This window comes from Nicotiana attenuata, unplaced genomic scaffold, assembly GCF_001879085.1.
Source record: "Nicotiana attenuata strain UT unplaced genomic scaffold, NIATTr2, whole genome shotgun sequence".
Lineage (NCBI taxonomy): Eukaryota > Viridiplantae > Streptophyta > Magnoliopsida > Solanales > Solanaceae > Nicotiana > Nicotiana attenuata.
Window position 1 is genome coordinate 49,331 of NW_017674213.1, and position 10,961 is coordinate 60,291.

A 10,961-nucleotide genomic window follows, 5' to 3' on the forward strand; every position below is an offset into this window, starting at 1 on the left:
AAACCCGACTACCCATTCCCCCATGAACTCAAATATATAAGTTATTTTGGAATCGGACCTCAAATTGAGGTCCAAAACTCCCAAATTTAGGAACCCTAGTTCTACCCTAAATTCCCAAATTCCCCCATTAAAATCTTTGTTTTTGAAGTTGAAATTATGTTTAAAGATGTTAAGGAGTAAAGAAAATAAGTTAGAAATCAATTACCAATCGTTTTGAAGAAGTATAATCGTTTGGAAAATTGCCTCTTATGTTTTGGGTTTTGAAAAAGTGAAAAATGACTGAAAATCCCGACTTTATATACTTTACTGAAGGATGGCACGGACCGCACAAAAATGCACCGCGGCCGCGCCGAGGAAGGGAAGAGAAATGACTCTCTGAACCTACCCAGCGCGGACCGCACTGATTTGGTGCGCGGCCGCGCTGGTCGACCTATAGTTCACTGGCCCTCTGAACCTAGTCACGCGGACCGCACAGAAATGCACCGCGGCCGCGCGGCTTCCAGCGCGGATCGCGCGGGAATGACCGCGGCCGCGCTGGGGCCTGCAACATCTGGACCTGCAAATTTCTGATACTTTTAAGTCTAAGACCCTCCCGGGACCCACTCAAAACTCACCCGAGCCCTCGGGGCTCCAAACCAAACATGCACATAACTCCAAAAACATCCTACGGAGTCATCCGTGCGATCAAATCGCCAAAACAATATCGAATTAGGCCTCAAGACCCATGATTTCCTTCCAATTTCCATGAAACATCAATTTTACTGCTTCTAGCTCAAAACACGTCAAATGACGTCCAAACTTCACCGCAATTGCTTAACTCATATTTAAGACTTGTGCCGGGCGTCGGAACCAAAATACGAGCCCAACAGCACAGTCTTCTAAACAAATAACACTTTCCAACTCTTTAATTATTTTCAGAAAATAATTTCACGTAAAAATTCATTCCTCGGACTCGGGACCTCGGAATTTGATTCCGGGCACACCCCCAAGTCTCATATTTTCCTACGGACCCCTTCGGGACTGTCGAATCACGAGTCCGGATCCGTTTGCCCAAAACGTTGACCGAAGTCAAACTTAATCAATTAAAACATCAAAATTTTATTATTTTTCTCACAAATTCATATTTAAACGTTCCGGCTACGCGCCCAGACTGCGCACACAAACTCGAGGCAACCCCCAAGTGAGGTTTTCACGACCTCAAAAATACAGAGTGAGTAGGGATACAGGTGATGACCCTTTGGGTCGTCACAGAAATAGGGTTTGCAACCTTTGAGATCTTCCATGCATTGGGAAGACAACTATTAAATGGGTGGGAGAGAAATATTCAAACCTAACTAAAAGGGTATTATTGGTATAAAGATACGGCTGAAACCCTAATTAGGGCGTAAAATTATCATAATGACCCCATTTGGGTCAATCTGATCCATAATAAGTGACTTTTTAGTCTTTGGCTCACCCTTTAAGAAAATACGAACTCCTAGGGAAAAAAAGATGTATTCACTAAATTCTCATTAATTAATATTACCTTGACACATTGGGAATTTGGGATATGTAAATACGGGCAAATTTTGGAAAAATAAAATTAATTTCATCTAAATTATATAAAGAAATATTTATTTTGGACCAAAATAAAAAGGCCTAAAGGTCGTACACTATAAATTTTGTCAGATTTACATAAATCTTCTTCTCCGTCCTCCTTCAATATTTTGTACACCCTCCGTCAAAAGAATAAAGCTGCAATAATTAGATTTTATTTTATTGAGAAAAGCTCCTTTAGCTCATCTTTTCACAATCGAAAATTAAGAAAAATGGAACAAAGGAAGACTGGGATTCGGTGTAAAACATGTTCCTCCTGCAAAAAAAGTTCATTTTATTGAATTCAACACGAATGTAGTGGAAATAATTAGGAAAAGATCGTGTGCTTTGAATTTAATTAGTCAGATTGTTTTAATTATTGACGATTAACATTTCATTATCTAAAGCATAAAAGCAACTATGTCATTGATGGCAACAAGTGACCAGCCAATCCCTTTCATAATTTAATGTTCAACTTCATTTGTATTATGTCTGTGCATAATACGTATCAATCGTAATTAGTTACATTAGCGTTAGCGTCAATACCAACAAATGCATAAATTCAAAATGTATAAACTCACAAGAATTACCTCTCAATTTATTGTTATGAGTGAGTTGAGCCCGATCGTGAGATTACATGTTGATCCGATGGCACCTTGCTCCGACCTGAGCTATGCAATAACATGATCTCCATTGATCCTTGCCGTATGTGTTTGACGGCCACACTATGGCACTCAGAATATCGCTTAGCATCAATGAAGTAGGTAAAAATCATGATTCAAGTTTTAGTACCAACACATTCTTCACATCTATATATCTAAATCATGGTAAACTTACTTATTCGGTATTTATGCTGGTAGAAAATAACATAGAATTGATAGAATAGTCAAGGTGCTTATAAGTTCGCCCTAAATATCACATTAAACTTAAAAACAATGTACAAATATTGTTTATAGGGTAGAGCAAGATATCCTTTTAGACATCCAGCTCCCAGGCCAGAAGATGAACCATTTTATCTTGGGCCGTATCCTACTTATGGGACACATTCTTTACACAAATAGCCGTTCGAATTTACTGTTTATTTTCTAGCCAGTATACATATATTATATATTAATTTTATATATACAGTACATGAATTATACATCCATCAACTATTTTTAGTTTAAGTGGTTGAGCGAGAGGCTATTTAAGTAAATTCTTCTTTTGTGGATGGCCTCAGTTCATAACTAGTAGTACCCAGAACACTTGAGCCCTTAACATTGTACAAATGACACCAAGTAACCACTTTAAAGGGTTGCTATTTAGGAATTAGTCAGTGCGTCCTGAATTTCAAATTTTTAGTTCAATTTTTCGGGATAAAAGTGTCCTGAATTGTCCTGAAGTTGAGATTTTCAGTTTAAAATTTCAAGACAAAATTAATACTGGTTAATCTCTAAATAGTATCCCTGAAAATGGTTATACGTGCACTTAACATTAAAACAACAATGAACTGACTGGTAAATATGAAATGTGACCCCACACAATCCAAAGGCGAAAATGGATAGCTAAAGAAAACACTTCGTGTCAGTTCACAATCCAAATGAACTGTTTTCGTTGTCTAAATAGCAAAAAACCATAGCCAACCAAAGAAGCAAAACCAAAGCCATAACTGAAATATATAGAATAGAAAAGAGGCAATGTTAACAGCACCTTCACTTTCCCGCTTTAAATCTCCATTTATTAGCTGCCCTCTTAAGCTCCCTTCTTCTTCTTCTACTTTCTCTCAGAAATTTCATCAAACACAACGTTCACCAAATTCTTACCCATGTGTTAGAGCTGTGGATCTTGATCAAAACACGGTTCTCTTCTTTATCAAATTTCTCCTTTTTGTGCTTTTCTTACATAATTATCTCTTAATTTTGGTTTTGATCATATTTTTTTGTGTTGGTAATAATGTACTTGGCAGGTTATTGCAATTACGGTTGGGGTAGTCAGTGTTGCTATTGGAATTGGAATTCCAGTTTTTTATGAGACCCAAATCGATAATGCTGTAAGTTTTTTAAAGTATTTATTTTTATGATAATATACCCTTTGGATAAAAAGTTGTACCTTTCTTGCTTGTTGCAATGACATTAACTATATGCCACTTAAGCAATCAAAGAGAAATGAATGACTTTTGTTTATTTATTTCATGACTCTTTCAGCTGAAATTTGATATATTCTCTGTTTAGTCAGAGGTTCTGAATTCTACAATAGTGACTTCAAGTACTAATAATTGGATTTTAAATTTAAACTTTGCACATATTTAGTGAATTTCATAATACAAATACAAGATTTAGGAGAAACCTACTGGGTTTGGCATTTGGCCGAACCTGTAAGTTGCCTTCTAGCTCTGGCCCAGTGTTTAGTAGTTGATAAGTGTACATTTTGCAGGCCAAACGAGACAATACGCAGCCCTGTTTCCCCTGCAGTGGCAGCGGTGCACGTAAGTTTTCTGGAGCCAGAGTTTCTCATTCTCCTATATCTTGAAATTTTCAAATCTTTTAGCACCAATGACCCTAGAAGGATAACGTTATGACTACAGACTACATATGTACTTAAAAATGTGACTACCACATTATTCATTGGTAGCACTCTACAATAAATTTGAGCTGAAAGGCTGTTCAAGGAGCAGCAGAACTCGTCTGGTGGTGCAAAGTGTTTTTTTTTTCTATACATAAAATAAATTGAGGCTATTATATTAAGAGAGAGTTAACTGTCCACCCCAAATGCTTGGAAATTTAGTTTCTTTTCTCAAGCTTACGATAAATAGTGAAAACTAGTAATTTCTTGTTATTGAAAAAGTGCATTGGTTTAATACAACGAGAAAAGAATTTGTGTGGTTGTATTGCTGAGTTTACACCTGTAAAAGGTAGTTCTTCCAGGTAATCATTCGCCATTTTGAAATGAGATGTGGGAAAACATCTTCTATAGAATAAGGGCAAAATTTTCAATGTCCTAAAGATAAAACTAATAAGTAAATGTTCTGATTCCCTTATAAAAGAAATGAACTCTGATTCATGCCTTCAGATAAGAATACTATTGTACTTTTCTGATGGTTTTTGGCGACGAAAAACACCTTCCTTTTTTTCCCTCTATTATGTCTTATAGGTCTTGGGGAACTCAAAAATGGTTCATTTGTGTATTCAATATTAAGATATAACTTGCATGACTTGTTATTTTCCCATAACAAAGGGGCTTCCATTTGCTATAGATCTAGTCATGTTAATTCCCAAGAGAATTTAGATTTCGCTTTGAGTTCTCCTCAGCTCTTATCTTAATTATGTTTTTGCATGTATCAATGATCAGAACATATGGAAGTCCGAGCAAAGACACTAAACTAAACCACTTTTTAAATGCTTCCATAGATCTTCTGCTGGCTGACTGAAAAGTTTGTATATCTTTGAATTATTATGTATGACTTGTTGATCAAAATCGCAGACATAATTCGATAGGGCAAATTGTGCATTTCTTATAAAGCTTTCCAAAGGGCTTATAGTATGTATTTAGTATTTTATTTTTTAATCATATAACTCGTATGACATTTCAGAAATGTCGTTGGAGGGCGATGCCCATCCCTTCAACTCCCAACCATATATCTAGTTCCTTTAAGTATTTCCCGAATCAAGCTGCCTACACGAACGGCCAATTACTCGATGAGCTTCTAGGATATCTGTGGCTCTGATCTAATGCTTTTGTAGTTATTGTTACTTCGTTCTGGCTAAACTTGAATTTCCCTCCATAAATGACATCATTGTAATTGTGAAGTGTTTTAGTGCTGACCATAAGGTAGTGGAATCTGCTATGGAGTTGTTCGTTAAGGAAGAGAGTGACAGAGAATGGTGATTATTGTTTCCTTAAAATTTGCTCGTAGACTAATCTTGATAATTGCAACCTGGAACATCAAAGTGACTCTTGGGCGTAATGTGCCATCAATTAAGGTGTATAGACAATGCAGCACGGAAGAAGAGAGGGGAATTGATTAATTGAACCATAAGATCTTTGTGAGGTTCGATTATTCAGAAGCTCACTTCAGTACGTAGATTGTCTGATCAATGACTGTGTAGAGCCAGCTAATCATTAGAAGCTAACATCAGTTTTGAGGACTGACTTAGAGCTAATACTTATGAGGAAAGGGTTTATACTGCAGAGAAATGCAGATTTTGCATGGGTACTGGCAGTGTGACAGTGGAGCTTGGAGGGGGCGAGACAGAAGTCTCTCGGTGCATCAACTGTGACNGTGGTTTGACTTGCACAACATGTCAAGGCAGTGGCATTCAGCCTCGGTACCTTGATCGCAGGTGAGTGACTATTCTTTACACTCTTAAAAAAAAAAAAAAAAAAAAAAAAAAAAAAAAAAAAAAAAAAAACTTATATCTAATGCGACTTCTGTTCAAATATTGTATGATAAGGAGAACTAAGAACTCAGTCTTAGAGAAACTAATATTGAGAGTGCATTTTTCTCTTGGACAGGGAATTTAAGGACGACGATTAAGTGGAAGAACATTCATCATTGATGCCACAGCTTGTTTATTGTCTCGAAGATCTTGTCATTTGACCTGGATATATTGACTAAATTTATGTAAAATTCAATTCTCTTTCTCCTCTCTCTACCTTTTGTCAGTTCAATTTTTCCTTTTGCATTTTGTTCTTACATGTAATCATTAACAAAATGGAGTAATACAATGATCTCAATACCGGCTTTGTCCAATTGCTAGCTGTTGTAAAAGAGCCAAAGATGGTTTGTTTGAAGAACCTTTGAGGCAATGATAAAGAGCAGTTGTGTGTATTGCATTTTCTCTTTGGATCTAACTTATATACACCAAGGGTGTGAAAGAATTTTTATATTCTCATTGTAATTTAATTTGTTGTAGCGAGTAGCCTGCCTTATTTTCCAAGTTATTAATCCAACTTTCTCGTAACATGACCGAGTACTAATTGAGATTTGAGATAGCATTGAATTTTTCTTTTTTGAATTGGTTAATAGATAAATGGACTCTTTGATCAAAAGAACTTCCTTTTCCCACCTGCTTCTCTTGCAATTCACTTAGCAAGTCAATCAGACATTGAAATATTATGCTGCCCCTCTTTAACACAAATTAATTGTTCAAACCACGATCCTTAGGTGCAAGATATGACTTACAAAATTGTTAAAATAGATTAAGAATCAAATAGAAGAAAAATGTCTCGGAAGACGTACAAATGGAGATGATAGAACCATTCATTTATTTTCTAAACCATTAGAAAGAAAGAAAGAATACATAGACATGGAAACAAGATAAAGTGCAAGGCGAAAATTCAATCTCAAACGTAAAAAATAGGGAAACTTACACAAATGTCCCAAATAAATCTCAACTTACCAACCTCTAGCCATTAGTCATAGACTTACCAAAACTAGCCAACAAAAATTGAAAAACCAAATAATAGGTTTTTTCTCTCAAAAAATCACATGCAAAAATCACCTTCCATATTTTTAAGCGTGTTTAGCAACATTAGATACAAGATGGAAAGGAAATTTCATGGACGGGGTAGCGAATAAGGTGATGAAATACAAAAATCTATACAATATTCCAAAAATCTAAACAAAAAAGGAACTTTTTCAATGGGTATAGTTGAAATTCATTGAAAATATATAGATAAGTCAATATACAAAATTTGAGGAAGATTGAAGGTGATTTGGACTGGTTTTGTATCAAAATTCGTAATTAAATCGAGTTCAAAAAAGTCTTCTGCGACACATGTATCACGCATGTATCACACACACAGGTATACATGGATATACATGTGATACACAATTGGCACAAATATGATACATATGTGATACACAAATGATACACAGTGTGATACACACATCATTTTTTTCATGTTCAGCTTTTACTTCGAATTTTCAATTCAAACCACCTCAAAACTTCACCAAATCATCCAAAAACTGAGATTCACGCTCCTTAAGTTGTGCCCAATCTATTCTAATAACACCCACTCAAAACAAAGCAAAAATTTGATATTTTTTGCTACAAATAGCTAATTGGCTAATTTGGCTAATATTAGTAATATTTTATCAATTGGTCAATTTTTGTAATGAGCTACTTATAAATGGACATAGCTGGTAATTTCCCTTCTAATAATTGTATTGAAAATACTCTGCCATATTTATACATACAAATCATGTAAGAGTCCTAAAATAAGTTATATACAGAGGATAACAATCCTATGCAAACTAGGACACAAGTGGACAAAACAATTGATAATATACTACAACTGATCAACGTTATCCTTCTTCATTCCCCCTCAAGTTGAGCAGGGGTCTGGACCACCATCAACTTGGATTTTAACTCAAGAAAGCGTGACTTCGACAATGGCTTCGTCAATAGATCGACAACTTGATCAAGAGAACTGACATACCGAACTGAAAGCGTCTTAGCACGAACCTTGTCTCGAGTCTTAATTGAATCGTTTTCCTTTTTGATTAGTGCTAAAATAGTTTTCTAGGTTTTACTTTGATTAATGCATTAGTTTTGTAGGTTTTACTTTTACGAATAGCGTTTTTAGGTTTTTTGAAACTCTGTTTGTATTTTTGATGAAAATGCTATATATTCTTCAGTGATTTTTGGAGACGTTGGAATTTTCAAAAAACTGAGACTCAAATAGATGATACTATTAAAGTCTGAAGTTTATAATAGAAAGAATTACGTCCAATGTCACTTGGCCCAACAGCCTAACTGAAAATGGCCCAGGTTTGAAGTCCTTACACTGTTTGGCCCGGGTTTTACATAACCTAAAAGAATCTTTTCATCATTTAGCCCATAATAGATACTCAGTTCCTCCACAGTCCATAACACACATAAGCTTCTTAATATCTCTCTTTTATGTGTATTCTGCCTTATCATTGTGAGCACGTGATTTTTGCCTCGCTCAAATATTCCTATAGAATTCTTAAAATTAGGATTTCCCTTTTATTATTTGATTTTTAGGATTTAATTGCGCAATTTTGTGTGTATTTTTATTCGTGTGTGCATGATAATTCATAAAAAATACAAAAATATTGCATGAGTATTTAGGATTTAATTTTACATATTTTTAGACTAATTAGTAATTAGGCTTGTACAAAAAATACAAAAAAATCACAAAGAAGTTTTGATTTGTTTTGTTTGGCTTTAATTTTAGTCTTAGGTCTATTACTTTCCTTTAAATTGGTATTGGTTTAATTGTAGCTTAATTAAGTAGGTTGAATTAATTTTTAGGTTTAATGTTAGTTTGGTTTTAAAGAGGAAAACAAATAAAAGAAAAGAATTAATTGAAATAGAAATTAAAAAGAAACAAGGGAAGAATAAATCAGGCCATCAGTTTTGGGCCAAAATCGAGCCCAAAACCCCCTCAAACCCACTTCAAACAGTCCCAGCCCAATAGTCCACAATCCGGTCCAGCTTTTCAGAGACAAAACGACGTCGTTTTGGCTCTGTTAGATCTGAGCCGTCTAGATTATTTGATCCTACGGCTCGGAACTAGTTTAGTGTCGATATATTAATGTCCAAACGCATACCCCCCCTCCTTTCCGTCTCTGACTAACCCTAACACAAACCTTAGCCGCCCTCAAATCACCACCGCTTCTCCGCCGTCTCCCACCTTCCGCCGCCGGCCGGAAATCGCCTCCGCCGGCGGCGATTCTCCAAATGACCCCAAATTCACACTCCACGTTCCTCTCCTCCTCCCTGTTCCATATCTGCTTCCAGTTTCTTTCAAACATCGCCCAAACGTCTCAAATCTTTAAAACCCTAGGCGCCGCCTCTGCCGTGCATGGCGGCGCCGCCTCCAAACCTTACCAAATTAACACCAGGGCCCCTCCTCACCTCCCTTGTTACGAGTCCATAACCTATAGCCTTCAAATATTCCCCAATCACCTCGAATATTAGATCGAAACTTGGCCTGAAACCCCAAATTCTCAGGAGTTGGGGGTTTACTGATTTTGGGCTATAATAGCCCTTAATCATGTGTCTTCTCATGAAAGCACATGGTTAAGGACAATTATAATCCCAAATCACTCCAGGAAGTTAGCCTTAATGCGAGTCTGATTCGAGAATTGGAGGTATTTCATTTTTTCTTTTACTTTCTGTTTTCTTCTCTCTCATGATTCTGACTCTTGTTCTTCTATGTTTGTTTCTTTTACTATTTTTATTTTTAGGGTTCTGATTACAATAGTATAGTTTAAATATTTGTTCTTATTTTTGTTTGATCCTAATTGAATGACTCATTGATCCATCATTAGTCATGTTAGTTGATTTAGAAGTTTAGGGTTTTTAATCTATTGATTCTGTTTTTGGTTTTAGTTTTTGTTTTTGGGTTTAATTTTTGTTCTATTTTGATTTTCTTTGTTAGTTTGATTTTTGTGTTTGGTTTCGATTTAAATCATTCCATTATTGCTACTGTTAATTTGATTTTAGTTTCAAGTTTGTTTGATTGCCATTAATTGTTAGTCTACTAATTGTTAGATATAATTTCATGATTAGTTAGGTTGTTTGATTAGTTTAATTTTTAGGTCCTGTTTGGTTATAGCTGATCATTCCAACTCCTTAGTTAATTTTGACCTGGGTAAAAGGGGTTGGGTTTAGTTTAACATAGTTAGTAATTTTAGGATCAATGCAGGGGCAATATAGGTAGATTAAGTCAAGGAATCTTATAATAACTGATTTGGAAACCCCTAGATCCTTCTAGAAGGGGTCTTAGTGTAAGTTTCAGCATTTTGAAAGTAGTAACTTGAGAAACAAGTCAAAACTTTAGGACTAGTAAGTAATTTCTGAAAATAAAAAGGGGGAAAATGAGTGAAAACCTCTAGAACCTTCCTGCCCTTCTTCCTGCCTATAAAAGGCATGCTTAGTGCCTTCATTAACAAGTTTAGATCCCTGAAAAATCCCCAAACTCTCCAGCTTTTAATTTCCCCTCAAGATCCTCTTCTTCGAATCTGAGTCTCAAATTTGAATTTCAAAATCAAAAGAAGTTCAAATCTGAACTCCTATAGTTCTAGAAACCTTCATTTAGAGCTTAAATTATACAGGAAAAAAAACCAAAAAAAAAATAACAGAAAACTTTCAAAAATACCAAAAATACTGTTTCATTGGAAACCTTAGGTTAATTTTGATTTTCAGTTGTTGATTTACATCGTCTAACTCAATATTTAGTTGCCGAAGTATTCTGGACATTCCTGGGGTGTTTGGCGAGTATATTTGGGTTATGTCAAGCTGATTTTGGGCTATTCTCATTGGTGTTTTTCCCTCTGGTGTTCATTTTGGGATTGCTGGGTCCTGTTTTGAGTTGGAAATTGACTCATTTGTCCTGATTTCAACTGTTGTCGGTCTATTGCTACTGCTGACTCC

At 35.6% G+C, this 10,961-nt stretch overlaps 1 protein-coding gene across 1 annotated transcript; it reads left to right on the forward strand.

The window, feature by feature from the left end:
- The first annotated feature begins 3,142 nt into the window (after positions 1–3,142).
- Positions 3,143–6,387, forward strand: LOC109218210 (protein SPA, chloroplastic). The gene is made up of 5 exons (XM_019382559.1): positions 3,143–3,413; positions 3,521–3,604; positions 3,988–4,039; positions 5,744–5,894; positions 6,067–6,387. Exons 1-5 carry the CDS (start codon positions 3,252–3,254, stop codon positions 6,086–6,088), a joined length of 471 nt encoding a protein of 156 aa, XP_019238104.1. The 5' UTR covers positions 3,143–3,251; the 3' UTR covers positions 6,089–6,387.
- The last annotated feature ends 4,574 nt before the right edge of the window (positions 6,388–10,961 follow it).